The sequence below is a fragment of the Pleurodeles waltl genome, chromosome 7 (genome assembly GCF_031143425.1).
Source record: "Pleurodeles waltl isolate 20211129_DDA chromosome 7, aPleWal1.hap1.20221129, whole genome shotgun sequence".
NCBI lineage: Eukaryota > Metazoa > Chordata > Amphibia > Caudata > Salamandridae > Pleurodeles > Pleurodeles waltl.
In genome coordinates this window covers 1,114,251,494-1,114,269,675 of record NC_090446.1, presented here as the reverse complement: position 1 = coordinate 1,114,269,675, position 18,182 = coordinate 1,114,251,494, and the positions used below count along the sequence as shown (strand labels likewise).

The window sequence follows — 18,182 nt, the reverse complement described above, 5'->3', positions numbered from 1 at the left end:
CGAAGGTAAGGTGACGACATTTCCTATTGTACACAACAAACGTACCCACGAGCAATTTTGTAACTATCTGCCTTCTACGTAGGCTAGTAATTTAGAGGGACAGTTTAGCCAGTAGCAGAGATGGCCTCTCGTTGGATGACTGCTGATCAAGCCCTAACTCGGGTTATGGAGGACAGTTCTGATGTAGGCTCAGAGACTGAGACAGCAGACACTGAGACAGTATCTGAGGGAGAGGACAATGGGGCAGAATCTGGGAGTGATTTTTCAGTCGGCGGAGTCCCATCCGGCAACACCTCTTCCAGTGAGTCTGAAGGAGACAATGACAACAGCCGTGCTGTCCCTTCGCAAGCACATTCTGGGCAGCGGGACCACATTGGGTTGGCCGAACCCAGAGAGCACGTGCTTGCGGCTGCAAGCACAGAGAGAGTGCTCTCTTGGCAGCCCCCCTGTTTAGTTCAGCCCCAAATTCCACCTTTTAATGGTGACGCTGGATGTAAAGTCTATACAGCTAACTTTTTGCCAGTCGGCTACATCTATCTATTTTTGGATGTTGACTTCCTTCAGAAAATTGTGCAGCAAACAAATTTGTGTGCAGACCAATTTCTGAGGGAGCGCGGAGGCACTCTGGGGCCCCGTTCTAGGGCATGCCAGTGGACTCCCACTTCGCTGGTGGAGTTGAAGATATTTTTGGGCCTTACGCTCAAAATGGGTTAGTGCAGAAACCCACCTTGCAGTCCTACTGGACGACTCGCATGGTTTGGGTAACTCCCATCTTCGCACCATACATGAGCAGAGATCGTTTTTTACTACTGCAGCGCATGCAGCATTTCAATGACAATTCTGCTGCATTGCCCTGGGACCGTCCAGATCATGACAGGTTGTTCAAAATTCGGCCTGTCGTGGAACATTTGTCTGACAGGTTTCCAGAGATCTATACTCCTGGAAAGAATATAGCAGTCGATGAGTCCTTGATCGTGTACAAAGGACGGCTGCTTTTCAGACAGTACATTGTGAGCAAAAGAGCTCGCTATGGCATAAAGCTGTACATGCTGTGTGAGAGCTCTTCTGGCTATGTGTACAGCTTGAGAGTGTATACAGGGAAGGATTCTACCCTAAACCCTGTAGGTTGCCCTCCCGCGTTAGGGGTCACAGGTGAGATTGTATGGGAACTTGTCCAGCCACTTCTTCACAAAGGTTATAACCTTTATGTGGACAATTTCTATACAGGAGTAGAGCTGTTCAGTGAGCTCTACAAAGCTGGCACGGTGGCCTGCAGTACCGTTCGTTGTAACCGCAAAGGATTCCCGCAGGAGCTTGTTTGCAAGAAGCTCCAGAAATCCCAGAGTACTGCATTGCGTTCTAACGAACTGCTCGCAGTCAAGTTCCTAGATAGGCGTGATGTATACGTGCTCACTACAATTCATGATGAGAGCACTTCTCCCATCACGGTTTGGGGTCAGATGGCCGAAGTCCACAAGCCCATCTGTATACTTGATTACAATAAGTACATGGGCGGAGTGGACAAGAACGACCAGGTTCTTCAACCATACAATGCGTGTCGTAAAACTCGCACTTAGTACAAGAAACTGTTTACCCACCTGATTCAGATGGCAACATATAATGGGTATGTTGTTTACCGTCAGACAACCACAGGAAGACTCGTGACTTTCCTTGACTTCCAGTTGTCTGTAATTGAAAGCCTCACTGCTGTTACAGAAGCAGCAGCAGCCTCCACCTCATATGTTCTGGAGGATGTGGCAAGGCTGCAGGAGCGACACTTTGCTGATCGCATTCCTAAAACACCCAAAAAGGATCGTCCATGTCGTCGCTGTAAAGTGTACTCGAAGCATGGAAAGCGGCAGGAGAGTCGGTATTACTGTCCCCAGTGTCCATCACAACCAGGCCTCTGTATCCCTACTTGCTTTACGTTGTATCATACTAAAGCAAAGTTCTGGGAAATCGACTGAGGTTGAGCTGCCGTTGGGTAATCCTTTCAGTGGCAGTGCATGGATACCGAACGTCCATGGGCCACTGCTTCGTTAGGCAAGGAGCCACATAATTTTACTTCATCATGGACTTCCTTTTGGACTGCTTGAGAGCTATATCCACCGTCAGAACGTGGTCGGTGTTCTGTTCAATTAACATGCATTATATTCCCCCTACTGCATATACTAGTGGAGAGAACATATGCCACATTGTCACAGAGTACCCTTTCTTCACCAGCATGTGTACCTTACTTTCAACGGTAGATATGCTCTCTCAGTTCGAGGAATCACTTTGTACGGCATAGTTGGAAACCCCCAACTTGCATCCACAAACTAGTATAGGTTCACTTGGCAATTATACAGGATTAGCCAGGACTCTGATGAGAACAGAGACATGAATGGGTAAGGAAAGCTTATGGTAGGAGTGCCTTCACAGGGTTATTGCACAGGCAGAAGGCAGATAGTAAAGGTAGTACAGATGTACATCATCTACACCTATGGATTCAAACCCACTGGTGCCATCCCAGCACTGAAGGAGAATGACTTGTATAGGTTAGTGTTTGACCTGCTTTTCATGTTCATCCTCCATCAGAACTTAGTAGATGTTCAGTTTGCTGTATAAGTGCATTATAGTCACATCACTGCACATAATGTTGGCTGGGACATATGCTACGTTCTCATGGACTCCCCTATGTACCAAACACTACCCTTTTTCATAGCCTATGACCTTCTCTTTAGGGAACATCATGAGAAATCCCCAGCATGTCTCCCTTAGTTTCAAAGGTAGATATGCTCTATCAGTTCGAGGAATCGCTTTGTACGGCATACTCGGACACCCCCAACTTGCATCCACAAACTGGAAGGAGTTGGATTTAGCACAGAGAGTGCGTTAAAAGCGCATGAAAAACATGTCTTCCTGAGCCTCAGGTGGCTGTCACAGGAGTCATTAGTAAAGGTTTGTTACGCATGCATTTGGTAATGTTAAGGAAGAAGGAGGCAGTTAGCCTATGACCTTCTCTTTAGGTAACATCATGAGAAATCCCCAGCATGTCTCCCATAGTTTCAAAGGTAGATATGCTCACTCAGTTCGAGGAATCGCTTTGTACGGCATACTCGGACACCCCCAACTTGCATCCACAAACTGGAAGGAGTTGGATTTAGCACAGAGAGTGTGTTAAAGGCGCATGAAAAACATGTCTTCCTGAGCCTCAGGTGGCTGTCACAGGAGTCATTAGTAAAGGTTCGTTACGCATGCATTTGGTAATGTTAAGGAAGAAGGAGGCAGTTACTTGACAGGTGGTAAAATGTAGTCAAACTTATTCTGTTCTGTGGCGTGTGAATGTGATGGGCCCTTGTCTGGCAGCGGTAAGTTAATATGAGTGCAGTGATTGGTTGGATTGGGCCCGTGGCTGGCGATATGGAAGGGTTGTTTGTTGTGCGTGAATGGCGTGTGAGTGGACCATAAAGAGGTTGGTGCCTGGACGTGGCTTTATGGCCCACCTTCAGAAGGCTTGGTTTCAATATTCAGATACTTTGATAAGTATTCATGCTTTGAAACTATAATTTCTGGAGGTGCTAAAACCAACCAGTGTGAGTGGTGGGTTAACTTTAACAAACTAGTACCAGGGGAGTCCAACGGTGCAGGACTTGCGTGGCTCTCACCAGTTTTCCTTCACCCAGAATCCCCTTGAAATCACAAAATGTGCTTAAAAAACACATTTGCCTTGCATTCCAATGAACAGAAGTCCAGGGATCTGCAGGGAGCCATTAAAATTACCTACCACAAAACAGCCTCGTTTTTTGAGACAGTCACCTAAGTATTTGGTCCTGGGCTCGGCAGCCATGTAGGGAAACGCAGACATTTCTGAAAACTAGACACCCAAGGCAGCCCACGTAAATGTGGTGTGTTTGGATTTAACAAAGTTTTCTTATCCAGAATACCCTGCAAAAGTGAAACGCTGATTAAAACCACTATTTTTCCTTTCTTTTTTATCACAGAAACTACAGGAATGTGCAGGGATCCTCAAAATTCCTACCACCCAGTGTTTACCCACTTGTCCTGATAAAAACACAACCCCGCTTGTGTGCCTGCGCCTAGTGCCTGCTTCAGGAATGAATCACTCCAGGGTTAACAGTAGCCCTCATGCAAGGACTACCATTGACCCTTGTGTGATCCATTCCTGTTGCGGGCGCTAGGCCTACCCACACAAGTGAGGTATCATTTTTATCGGGAGACTTGGGGGAACGCTGGGTGGAAGGAAATTTGTGGCTCCTCTCAGATTGCAGAACTTTCTGTCACCGAAATGTGAGGAAAATGTGTTTTTTTAGCCACATTTTGAGGTTTGCAAAGGATTTGGGGTAACAGAACCTGGTCAGAGCCCCACAAGTCACCCCATCTTGGATTCCCCTAGGTCTCTAGTTTTAAAAAATGCACAGGTTTGGTAGGTTTCCCTAGGTTCTGGCTGAGCTAGAGGCCAAAATCTACAGGTAGGCACTTTGCAAAAAACAGTTCTGTTTTCTGTCAAAAAATGATGTGTCCACGTTGTGTTTTGGGGCATTTCCTGTCGCGGGCGCTAGGCCTACCTACACAAGTGAGGTATCATTTCTATCGGGAGACTTGGGGGAATGCTGGGTGGAAGGAAATTTGTGGCTCCTCTCAGATTCCAGAACTTTCTGTCACCGAAATGTGAGGCAAAAGTGTTTTTTTAGCCACATTTTGAGGTTTGCAAAGGATTCGGGGTAACAGAACCTGGTCAGAGCCCCACAAGTCACCCCATCTTGGATTCCCCTAGGTCTCTAGTTTTTAAAAATGCACAGGTTTGGTAGGTTTCCCTAGGTGCCGGCTGAGCTAGAGGCCAAAATCTACAGGTAGGCACTTTGCAAAAAACAGTTCTGTTTTCTGTCAAAAAATGGGATGTGTCCACGTTGTGTTTTGGGGCATTTCCTGTCGCGGGCGCTAGGCCTACCCACACAAGTGAGGTATCATTTCTATCGGGAGACTTGGGGGAACGCTGGGGGAAGGAAATTTGTGGCTCATCTCAGATTCTAGAACTTTCTGTCACCGAAATGTGAGGAAAATGAGTTTTTTTAGCCACATTTTGAGGTTTGCAAAGGATTCTGGGTAGCAGAACCTGGTCAGAGCCCCACAAGTCACCCCATCTTGGATTCCCCTAGGTCTCTAGTTTTCAAAAATGCACAGGTTTGGTAGGTTTCCCTATGTGCCGGCTGAGCTAGAGGCCAAAATCTACAGGTAGGCACTTTGCAAAAAACACCTCTGTTTTCTGTCAAAAAATGGGATGTGTCCACGTTGTGTTTTGGGGCATTTCCTGTCGCAGGCGCTAGGCCTACCCACACAAGGGAGGTATCATTTTTATCGGGAGACTTGGGGGAACGCTGGGGGAAGGAAATTTGTGGCTCATCTCAGATTCTAGAACTTTCTGTCACCGAAATGTGAGGAAAATGTGTTTTTTTAGCCACATTTTGAGGTTTGCAAAGGATTCTGGGTAACAGAACCTGGTCAGAGCCCCACAAGTCACCCCATCCTGGATTCCCCTAGGTCTCTAGTTTTAAAAAATGCACAGGTTTGGTAGGTTTCCCTAGGTGCCGGCTGAGCTAGAGGCCAAAATCTACAGGTAGGCACTTTGCAAAAAACACCTCTGTTTTCTGTCAAAAAATGGGATGTGTCCACGTTGTGTTTTGGGGCATTTCCTGTGGCAGACGCTAGTCCTACCCACACAAGTGAGGTATTATTTTATCGGGAGACTTGGGGGAACATAGAATAGCAAAACAAGTGTTATTGCCCCTTGTCTTTCTCTACATTTTTTCCTTCCAAATATAAGAGAGTGTGTAAAAAAGACATCTATTTGAGAAATGCCCTGCAATTCACATGCTAGTATGGGCACCCCGGAACTCAGAGATGTGCAAATAACCACTGCTCCTCAACACCTTATCTTGAGCCCATTTTGGAAATGCAAAGGTTTTCTTGATACCTTCATATTTCAGCAAATGAATTGCTGTATACCCAGTATAGAATGAAAACAAACTGCAGGGTGCAGCTCATTTATTGGCTCTGGGTACCTAGGGTTCTTGATGAACCTACAAGCCCTATATATCCCCGCAACCAGAAGAGTCCAGCAGACGTAACGGTATATTGCTTTCAAATTTCTGACATCGCAGGAAAACGTTACAGAGTAAAACATAAAGAAAAATGGCTGTTGTTTTCAGCTCAATTTCAATATTTTTTTATGTCAGCTGTTATTTTCTGTAGGAAAACCTTGTAGGATCTACACAAATGAACCTTTGCTGAATTCAAAATTTTGTTTATTTTTCACAAATAGTTAGTTTTCCGGGATCCAGCATTGGTTTCACACCCATTTCTGTCACCAACTGGAAGGAGGCTGAAAGCACAAAAAATTGTAAAAATGGGGTATGTCTCAGAAAAATGCCCAAATTGTGTTGAAAAATGTGGTTTTCTGATTCAAGTCTGCCTTTTCCTGAAAGCTGGGAAGCTGGTGATTTTAGCACCGCTAACGCTTTGTTGATGCCATTTTCAGGGGAAAAACCACAAGCCTTCTTCGGCAGCCCTTTTTTCAATTTTTTTTTAAATAAATGTTGCTCTTTTTTGGCTAATTTCTTGGTCTCCTCCAGGGGAAACCACAAACTCTGGGTACCTTTAGAATCCCTAGGATGTTGGAAAAAAAGGACGCAAATTTGGCATAGATAGCTTACGTGGACAAAAAGTTATGAAGGCCTAAGCGCGAACTACCCCAAATAGCCAAAAAAGGGCTCAGCACGGGGGGGGGGAATGGGCCAGTAGCTAAGAGGTTAAATAAAATATCAAGTCGACTTTTTGTTAACCACTAAAAATACCCAAGAAAGTCAAATACAAGCCAGTTTAAAACAGCCGTGAATGGGGCTGGGTTCAGGATTACTAAGGATGCCAGCTGTGGCCTAAGGTGGAGCACTTGTCCATTCTTGAAGAGTTATATAGTAAATGCAACATGCACAGAATAAGCTGTCATAAGAGCTTTCGTATATGAATGCTTTCCAAAGTCTTAGAGGAGCACTGCATAAGGGTGATTGAAACAATGCATCCAACAACAAGAAACAATCAAGGTGGCCCTGGTTCTTGACCATAAACAGCACAACAACCTGCAAATAAACAGGAATTAATCACAACAACACTCCCCCAATAATAGGGAATTCACATCACAAGATCACAGTCATGAAAACCCCATCCTATTCCACGGCCTTCGTGGTTTTCTTTTAGTATTACTTAATTATGTAAAATTTTCGATAAGGCTGAGCAGGCATCATTAATTTATTCTTCTTGCAATTTTATTTGTAATATTACTAATTTAAAATGTGATAATTCTTATAGACGTGACCAGTGATTAGATGCACCCCAGTGATTTATGATATACTAGTAAATTAACATGTACTCTTTTGAATAAAACAATTTTAGAACGCGTAATATTTGTTACTAACTATTTTGCCCTCTGCAACCTCTCCAAAGAGGCCTGGGCACTCATTTAGAGTTTGTTGGTGTAGGTGAACTGACAATTTATGGCTACTAAACTCGCTGTCCTCTCCTCTCCATGTAGAGCTGGGGAAACACAGGGTTTGACAGGTGCAATTTCTCCTGCCTCTGCCAGTGGGAACCCGTGACGTGATAACCACTGTGCTGCCAGATCATAGTGGTCATAGTAGTAAATGGAACAAGCGAACTGCAAGTTTAGCAGGGCGACTGAACTGCTAATTTAGGGCGGGTCACCCAATCTGCCAAACAATAATGAAGAATTAGTACTAATAGAATGTTTCAAGACGGACAGCCCCCTTAGTACATTTCAACATTTGGAATACAATCCATTGTTGGCAGAACTGTTGACAAATTACCTGAAGAAAGATTCAGAATCTATTATCATATAAAAGAAACAGACTGCATTCCAAACCAAAATGCATCCCAGGGAAGGCCCTAAAATTCAATGAATGACTGAAACAGGTGAATAACAACCTGAAGATACTATAAAATCAAAGAAGAAGGTATTATATTTAACGGATATGGTGTGTTATTCTTTTCCCATATCTAGTCTCCCTAAATAAATCAGTACTGATTTTGGGCGTAATAAGAGAAAAACATGTATTCAACTAACTGATAACAAAAAACATCTTCAATTGACACAAAGCAAGGAAAAATATCTTAAAGAATTTTCTGAATCTAAGGTGATATTTGGTTTCCTAAATTTCCAACTGAAGGTCATTCCAAAATTTGGTAGCTTGAAAGGAAAAATGTGTTGCCATCATCATTTAAATTTTGACACACAAAGCATTAGTTATAATGATGTACGGCATGGTTCATAATATCTAAATGATTTATCGGGCCTGGTGGACTGATACCATGGATTCTGTGAACAATACAGGGACGCACCGTGGGGTAACGGTTCACCCTATGAATGATATGGTCATCAACTCAGTTAAGAGTCAGTGGTCAGACTGTGCAGAGCATTCGGAGCTGATGAAATGTGATCTAGACTATTAAGCCAAAACCAGCACTCTGCATTTATGTGTGATTCTCAAAAGATTGGAAATGTGCCTTAGCAGTGTAGAAGTGAAATACTTTATGAAAAAATAGTGCCTAATATGCATTTGGTTTACTTAGCATATCTAGGGCGCATTAAAAAGAGTGATTGCCACATTCCAGAAAAGTGCATGTTTATTTGTCGTTTGCAAAGTACACTTGTTCATGTGTTTATTTTGCTTTTATAAAATGATTGAAATTCAACTGCAAGCCATGGTCTCTGTCCTTGTGTGCAAATGTAATTTATCTTTGGCATATTTATGTTGCAACACTGCATGACTATAAGCAAAGTCTTAGGGCTGTCCGCCAAACTCGTAATTAGGCCCTTAGTCATTATAAATGTGCAGAAGCAGTTCTTTGTTTCATGTGTTGTTGCATTAATATAATGTAGGATTTCTTCAGTGCAACAAAAATGTATTTAACACCCAGTGAAAATAATGTTATTTTGGAATCAGTGGTGTGGTTGGTGCTGTGCAAGTAACATTTTTAGTGCTACCTCTCTAAGTAAAATTAAGCAATTCATTTGTGTGTTTCTTTGTGAATAACATTATGGGGAAGAGACAGAAACTTTCATCTTCTTCTCAGGCTGCCAGGTGATTCTGCTTGTTGCTTAGAAAGAGTCAGATGCTCATGGTCCTCTCAGGATTTAGGGGCATATTTACAAGAAAGAAGCTCATCGGTCCCAATGCAACACTTTTCTTGAGTCGCCATTGCCCCACCTAACAACACCAAGGTTGCGGCATATTTAAAATACAGTGCACCATGGCCATCGTTAGGACAATACTGTCAACATTTTTTATGCTGTTGTGGCTCTTTACAGCACTAGCGTCAAAAAGTTTGATGCTAGGGCAGCGAAGCACGGGGAGGCTCATTGATTAAAATGGGTGCGCCGTTTTAATGCCTGCTTTGAGCAGGCGTTAAAAATGATGGAAAAAAATGACGCAGTGAAATGTAAATTTCACTGAGCCATTTTTCGGGCCTCCCTGCGTCAGAATGCCCCATACATTATGCCTGCCACAGTCATAATGTGGTGCAAGGGCTTACAAAGCTGTAAATATGGTGGGCAAAAAGCCACCTTAGCGCTGCCTTAGCGTAACAAAAATACGTTATGGTGGCACAAGGTGGTGCTTGTGGCTCGAAAATATGCCCTTGAGACTTGTTTGCTATTTTAATATGATTGATTTGCAAATGTGCTGTGCTTGTTTAATTTTTTGAAGGCACATTTAATTATTGGTTTTATTATGGTTTTGGTTTTATACTAATTCCCTTGACCATAATGACTTTTATTTTCTGTAATCGTACTATTCCTTTAATAAATCTACAAATATTGAGAACTGGAAAAGACTTGTTGCGCAGCTTTTCTTAACGGTCTTAAATGAGTGTCAAAGTTCAGGATTTTAACTTTCCTGCCACTTTACCCTCTTCAATGAATTAGGGGTGGGTGTCGGCAGCAGGGCAGAACCTGGACTCGACGACAGCCAGTATCTCGGGGACCAATGTGATGTATCATCAATCAGTTCTTCTACCCTTGGAGATGGATCAGAGATGAGCTGACTGCTGAATATGTACACTCACCCAGAAAAGGCATTTTGCAGGAACAGCTGCACATCATGAGACTGGACAACGGCCAGGTCCCCTCCTGGGGTGGCCTGGCACAGCTGCTTGGCCTCTTTCCAGCTCTCCTTGGTTTGCACCAACCAGTAGCACTTAAGGTTCTCTGGATGGACTCGACCCCCTCGAGGACAAGATGTTTCATCTATGGCACAAATAAAACAGGAACCAAACCGAACACACGTTAGTAAAGTTCTACAATCTCCACAATCCTCATGACACCCTTGCACAATAAATCCCACTTTATTCCACTTCTTCCAGGGTTACCTGTCCTACATTCAGCATCATTCTTCTACTTTTGGCTTGGGATAACGTTCTAATTGCCTAATGCTAGAGCTCATCATACAATTTCTAATTTCTCTTTTAATTTTACACATTTAATTTTGTGTCCAAATTATCTCTAACCTTAGGATTTAGTGACCCCCTTCGGACACGCTTTAGCTTTCTCGTAGTAAAGTGTCCCCATCTACTTACCCCTCCACCAGAATCATGATTGCTGGAAAAGCATTGGGGTACAAACAACAAGTTGTTACAAAATGGACAATAATCCAAGTACATGTTTGTGAAAAGTGAAGCAACGGATACACAAAAGGTTAAAATAAGCCTATTTTTTAATCACGTTACAGAAGCATTTATTCTTCAAGTGTGGCATCCAACCATACAATGCCCCACAACTGGATATAGTATTTAAGATATTTCTATGTGCATGATGACCTATGGCGTGCAGTTAGAGGTTTGCTACAATGTAATACACGTTTACTTACTGAAATTGCTTCAAGAAAAGTGTGCTTTTGAATGTAGGGTTCAGTCTTTCAGAAACAATCTATGTAGCATGTCATGACGAGGCACCCCGTCGCTTTGGCCATAAATATGAAGTATGCATGAGAGTACTTGGGTACATGAGTGATGGAGTACCCATGATGGAGTACTCCTGAAGAAATGATGCTCCTCAGGCTTTAGGGTGCTGAACTGGGTTTAGTGGTAGCAGTGTTGTTGTCCCCCTCCACTTCTACCCTCCCCAATAATTAATTGTGAAGCTAAGTGCAACTATCTGGCCTGCCTCATCATCCTGAAGCATGGGTTCTTAACCAGTGGTCCACGGACCCCCAGGGTCCACATCACCTACACAGGGGGTTTGCACCTGTTTTTAAAATGTAATAATATTAGCAGATTGCTAAAGTGCACATTCTTAAAACAGATAAATTAAGAATGTAACTTTTAAAACGCTCTGTAAATGCAGAGGAATGAAAAAATTGGAGATTACCAAATTGGTAAGTATCCTTTTCTTGGTTTGTGGCAGATGTGCAAGTACAGCAAACATAATCTAGTAGAGATGTTTGGTGGCCTAACTGAAGCAGCAATGGTATGTGCTGACAAAAAATTGAGCATGCATTTGGAACAAGAAAGATAAATTGATATCCTAATATCGAGCATGTCACTTCGTAGTTCAGAAATAAAACTACATTTCTAAGAGCTCCAACCTTCCTACTAAAATTTACATTTTGATTTTAACATTGTTTGTGAATACAATAACATATTCCATAACTTGTGTATGTGTTTCTGTATCTTTTTAATATTGTCTTGAGGTTCAAATCATAGACGTTGCTAAGACAGTGGTCCATGGCATCCAGTAGTGATTCAGTGGGGGTCCAGATAACTCTAGAGTCAATTGTTGGTGACAAACTGGTTAACATGTCCCAAGGATCACTTTCATACGAGGCCCACAGGCCTTAGATAATGGAAAGAACAAATGCAACTTCTACAGAAACAAAACAAGAGTATTCAAATGTTTCAGTTTTTTTTTACATTGTCCAGAGATGTCAACAGGTTAAGAACCGCTAAGTATTGGTTACATTGGGTCTAGGCTATGCTACTTATATCATAAGCTACTTATATCATAAGCTACTTATATCAGTCAGCACCTCAACATGACAAAACGAGCACTTTGCTATGGCTCAGATACATAAGGCAAGCACAGCGCTAAGGTTTACATCCCCAGGATAAGCACAGAGCTATGGGTTAGATACCCAAGTCAAACGCAGAGCTATGGGTTTTGCACATAAGACAAACATAGAGCTAAGGTTAGATATCCAAACCAAGCACAGACCTGTGGGTTAGACACACAAGACGAGCATAGAGCTGTGAGCTAGATACCCGAGATAAGCACAGAGCTACGGGTTAGAAAGAAATGGCTAAGAGTGGGACACTCATGAGAAGCACAGCGCTATGGGCTTCTCACACAGGACCAGCACAGAGTAATGGGTAGGTAGCCAGGACAAGCACAGAGCTATGGTATTGACATAGAGGACAAGTACAAAACATGGCTTATATACCCAAGACAAGCACGGATCAATGGGTTTCACATGTAAGACAAACACAGAAGTATAGGTTAGATATCATAGCATAAACAAGCACAGGGCTATGTGTTAGACACACAATACAAGCACAGAGCTAAGGGTTAGATACCCCAGACAAGCACAGAGTTATGGATAAAATATTTACAACATGAGAAGTACAGTGTCACGGTTTATATACCCAAGACAAGCATAGGGACAGAGAGATAATGATCCCAGGAAAGATTATGCTGATGTGCTGAACAGTCACAGAACAAACTCGGGTAGATAAACTCCTCAGTCCCAGGGGCAAATACACAACAAAGTCAAGAGAAAAGACAATGAGCACATGAACAAATGCACCAAGGTGCCAAGCACATCATATAGCAAGCCCAGAAACAGGCACATAACAAGAACAGGGATAGACACAGCAAGCCTAGACATATGCACACAAGGTCATGGACGGATGCACAGCAAGTATGCCCAGGACATAGTACACAACGAGCAAACTCAAAGGTAAGCATACAAAAGCATGCACAAGGTGTTACACACAAAAGCCCATATCTATGTGGAATTGGCGTAGGGTAGTGCTGCAAGTCTTCTTGCTGTGCTCCCGTTCGCAAATGTCAAAGGGCACGAATGTACCGTATTTATGAAATACGGAGTACTCCTGTCCTTTCCGCCTGCACTGGCACACAATTGGCCACCTAGCGGCAACAAAGGCACCATTGCACTATGGTGCATGTAGGATTATTTTTGTGCAGGAAGGAGTACCATCATACACAAAAACAATCCCGAGAGGCATTTTCCAACATGGAAGGGGGAAAAAACGAGGAGAAATGAAAATGTTTCTCCTCTTTACGCCTGCTCTCGGGAGGCGTAAGGTTCTGGCACTGCCCCAGGTTTACATGATTAAGTAAATCTGGGGTAGAGTCAAAATCTATGGGTGTTGCATGGGAAAACCCACCGCAACGCCCATGGAATGCCTCTCTGGCCCGGAGTAAGGCAACGAGTGACTTGTGCTGCTTTGTCTGACTCCTTATCTATGAGGCCATGCAAAGCCACACAAATGGCTTTGCGTGGCCTCATAGATAAGGTTGAGAGGTTTGCACCAGGGCATCAAAAAGAGTGACGCTCAACCGTACAAGCCTCTCATAACTATGCCCCAAGATGTCTTAGGACAGACATATAGTGTGAACAGGCAATCAGTTCAGGGAAAGATATAACACAAGCAGTGGCAAAACCAATGAGTCTGCAGTGACTGAAACAGATCTATGGACACACCATACTTGAATATTTCTCCAATGCTTAGAGTAGGACTGTAGTGTAGAGGGTCGTTCAGAACCCTGAATTAACTCAGCTAAGTGCTGTGGTACCCCTCTTCTCTGAAGCCCAAACCTCTCATTCTCCAGACCGACAGAGCCAGTCTCTGAAGAGGAACACAACGGGATTCTCCAAGGAAGAATAACAGCCATGCTCTTAAGCAGAGGAGACCAAGAACATATCAGCCAAAGTGGGACTACCACTACAATTTTGATGTTCTCTCTATGGACCCTTGAGAGTAGATGAGGTATGAAAGGAATATGTGGGAATGCATATAGCAGCTGAGGAGGCCAGGGTGAAGGCAGAGCATCTACCCTCCATGATTCTGGATCCTGACACTGAGAAAAGAACCTGATCATCACATGATGATTCTGATAGTCACTCCTGAAATGAAACAACGCCTTGATAATTGAAGATTACTGCTTTCAGTTTTAAGTTCTTGTTTTGTCCTTTGCATGCCACCTGTCCTGAGCCTCTTTGCTCTCCAACACTGCATCCCAGCCTAAAGGGCTGCCATCCATAATCATGACAATCTCTGGTGCAGAACAAAGCTGAAATCCCCTACTCAATGATCCCTCTATCAGCCACCACTGCAGCTGACCCTTGATCAGACCCGTAACTGGAATACTTTTCTACATGTTAATTGAAGGTGGCCTCCAATACTTTGCTGGATGAGCCAACAATGGTCTCACCTGAAGACTTGCCCAAGGGTTTATAAATACACAAGAGGCCATGTGGCCCTGAACTTTCAGCCACAATGTTGCTGTTGTTTCCGTCTAGGACAGTGGTTCCCAACCTTTTGACTTATGTGGACCCCCAGTTCATCATTACTGGGACCCGGGGACCCCCCACTGAATCATTATTGGAATCCGGGGACCGCCCCACTAAGTCATTACTGAAAGCTGGGGACCTAATCTGTTTATATTATTTACAATTCTAAGCAGTCAAGGACCCCCTGAGAAGGCTTCACGGAGCCCCAGGGGGCCCGACCCACAGGTTGGGAACCACTGGTCTAGGATAACAGAGAAGAGAGAATTGCCATCAGACTCACTGCTCCCTCCTCTGGAAGAAAGAGAAGCCCAAATCCACCCATTCCAAAGGTGGCATAGTCAGGGTAGTGCAGGCCCCCTTCCCGTGGCCCCCAGCACTGCCTTTCCGCCAGCCTTCTCGTGGCAGGGACCCAGCCACGGAAAGGCTGGAGGAAAGAGATGTCATGATCAGCACGAAGGTGCTGAACACAACGCTGCCGTGGCTGACCATGACTTCCATGCCATTATCTTTGTAAACACCCTTGGAGCAGACTTGATGGCAAAGGGCAATAGCTGGAACTGATAGTGCTTTTCTTGAGCAAAACATCTGAGTTATGTTTTTTAGATATCCCCACTATAGAAATATGAAAATATGCACTGGTTAAATCCATAGTGATCATGAAGGATTTGTCAGGTATTAAACGACTAAGGGCCAGATGTAGCAAAACGCCAATTTGCGAGGTGCAAAGTGCGAGTCCATGCGACTCGCAATTTGCACCTCGCAAATTGGTATGCAGTACGGTATCTCAGACACCGACTGCAACTCGCTATGGGGTCGCAATGACCCACCTCATGAATATTCATGAGGTGGGTCGCAAATTGCGGCCCCATAGCGAGTATAGGCACTCGCAAACATGGAGGCCTGCTGTAGTCAGCAGACCTCCATGTTCGTGACTGCTTTTAAATAAAGCAGTTTTTTTTTTCTCTTTGCAGCCCGTTTTCCTTAAAGGAAAACGAGCTGCAAATAGAAAAAAATACCGAAACCTTTTGTTTCGGTTTTTTTCAGAGTAGGCAGTGGTCCATAGGACCACTGCCTGCTCTGAAAAAATAATTTTGTGAGCATTCACAAAGAGGAAGGGGTCCCATGGGGACCCCTTCCCCTTTGCGAATGAGTTACCATCCACTTCAAGTGGATGGTAACTGCGAGTTGATTTGCGACCGCTTTCGCGGTCACAAATCAACTTAAATCGCGGAGCGAGTCGCAAATAGGAAGGGAACACCCCTTCCTATTTGCGAGTCGGAAACACATTTTGCGAGTCGGTTCCGACTCGCAAAATGTGTTTCTGCATCGCTTGAGGGCTTTTGCACCTCGCAAACGGCGTTTTTCGCCGTTTGCGAGGTGCAAAAGCCTACCTACATCTGGCCCTAAGCCTCTGAACTGTTTACATTTGGAATGGGATCCTCCTTATTCACTTGTTCACCCCTCCTATGTATATAATCAGCCTGAATAGAAAAGAGTGTTAGGTAATAGAAAGATTATTGAATACATACCCTTGCCCCGTTCTGCTTCTGGAACTAGAAACAACACTCTCTTCTGCATGAAGCTGAGAATTGCTGTTTCCACAGCCAATTTCCTTAACACACTCCAAAGATTCTGGAATAGGAATGATCCCAGAGTCCAATGAAATCTACAGAAATTCTGCCAGTTATTTGATCTTCACCACCTGACGGAACCACACCTCGGAAGTAGATCTCTCACAAGCAGCAAGAAAAATCGTATCCTTCCCCCCACAGGGTGGAGAGACACCTTCCTGGCATAGTCAGGAGTGCTGGTTTTTGGTTGGAAAACCAGATGTTTCGTACTGATCTCTGTGATTCTTGTTTCCTTTACCCTTCTGTCTTTTGTAAAAAAAAAAGGTTTAAAAAAGAGTACTGCTGTTGTTGCTGCTGGCCAGATCGTCTCAAAGGCTGGTGAAAGGAAGATTTAGAAAAAGAGAAGCAGGACCCTCATGTACCACGACTTTGACAAAATAAATGGGAATGCTTCTTCTGCTTGGAGATTCTATGTAACTTCTTCTCATGGTCTGTACCACAGAGTTTGGTCCCCTTAAATAGCATCTCAAAGCCACTGACTTCTGAGCAGTGTGCCACTTCTTCAAATAAAGATTCCTTCTAGCGAGATGGTGATACTCTCTATCAGTACTGAAGCTCTTACGATGTGAAAGGAGATAACTCTGCTTGTTTCTGCAAGGCTTCAAGAAACTCAAAACAGTCTGTATTCTCTTGAAGTGCTTCACAAAAGCCCTTGATATCAGAGATAATGGACTGCACATTGTAAGGACCATAAATATGTGCTCTCATAGCCAAATTAGTTCCAGCGTAGGAATACTTTTCACTTTGATTCTTAAGGATACTCTTCTCAGCCACAGATGTTCTGTTAACCGGGCTGGAAACTATGAAATCCACTGCCACTGACCCAGGCATTGACTTATTTTACGTCCTCCAAAGGATAAAATCTGCACATAAATCAAGGGACATTAATTTTGTCTGGGTCCTGCCATTCCCTCTTCACCATCATCAGTAACATGTTGATGTATCAGTGGACCCAATGCTGAAACTGCCTGAAAACCAACTCTGAAGAAGTACTTGGTAACTCCTCCAAATGTAATCCAATTTTTGTCAAATTTTTGGCCAACATCTCAGGCAGCAACTTCTTGTCAATGTATTTGCACTTCAGGTCTGATGGAACCATTCCCACTCCTTCCTCCTCGGCTCCAGAGCTTGAAATAGAGGAGTACTGGTCCTCAATTCAAGGCTTAGTAGGTTGAGAAGCATTACTTGCTGATATAGGGCCTAGTTTAGATCTTGACGGAGGAGAATACTCCATCACAAATGTGACAGATATCCCATCCGCCATGTTACAACCCCATAATACCCTATTCAGATCGAAATACGGTGGACAGGATAGCCGTCATGTTTCTGATGGAGTATTCCATCCTCCACAATCTAAATCAGGCCCATAGTCCCAAGGACAGACTTATATTTCTGTTTAGATCTCTTGCTTTTCCTAGAGGGAGAAGAACTGGAAGAAGAATATTGATTAACTATCCTTTTTCTCGAGTGTTTCCCCATAATTTTGCCTTTCTTTAGCCACAGAAAAAAACACCACAAAAGCTAAAACAAAAAGCTGCCAAGGAACACTCACAAATCTTGCTGCAATAGCTGTGAGTTAAAACTGCAACAATATCACTTCAAAACACAGGTTTTAACTACAAAACAGGTGTGCCCACACCTGCAATCAATAAGGACACAAATGAGCATGTGCGGAGTCCAATCTATTGTGCATTGAGGGAGTCCCAGCAAATGAATATGCACAGAGTGCAAAACTTCACAAAACACCCAACAAGCAAGCACAGGAAAATGAACATCAGATGCTCCCTACGGGGCCCGCAAGATGTGGAAATACCAAAAACCAAGGCACATTAAAGAGCCACAGGTTAGTCCAAGGGAAAACATGGTGCGGGGCATTTCTCATGGCCCCCCTTGTCTTCCACCACCACCAGCCTCCAGTGATAGTACCCCCTCAGGGGGCTTAGGGACCTAT

The 18,182-nt window shown here is 43.7% G+C and overlaps 1 protein-coding gene across 1 annotated transcript in view; it reads right to left on the bottom strand.

Moving 5' to 3' along the window:
• LOC138246998 (polycystin-1-like) overlaps positions 1–18,182 on the bottom strand; it is a 521,270-nt gene that overhangs the window by 416,887 nt on the left and 86,201 nt on the right. The window contains exon 7 of the mRNA XM_069201747.1: positions 10,138–10,318. Coding sequence (XP_069057848.1) covers positions 10,138–10,318 — 181 coding nt within the window. The remainder of the gene's footprint in view (positions 1–10,137; positions 10,319–18,182) is intronic.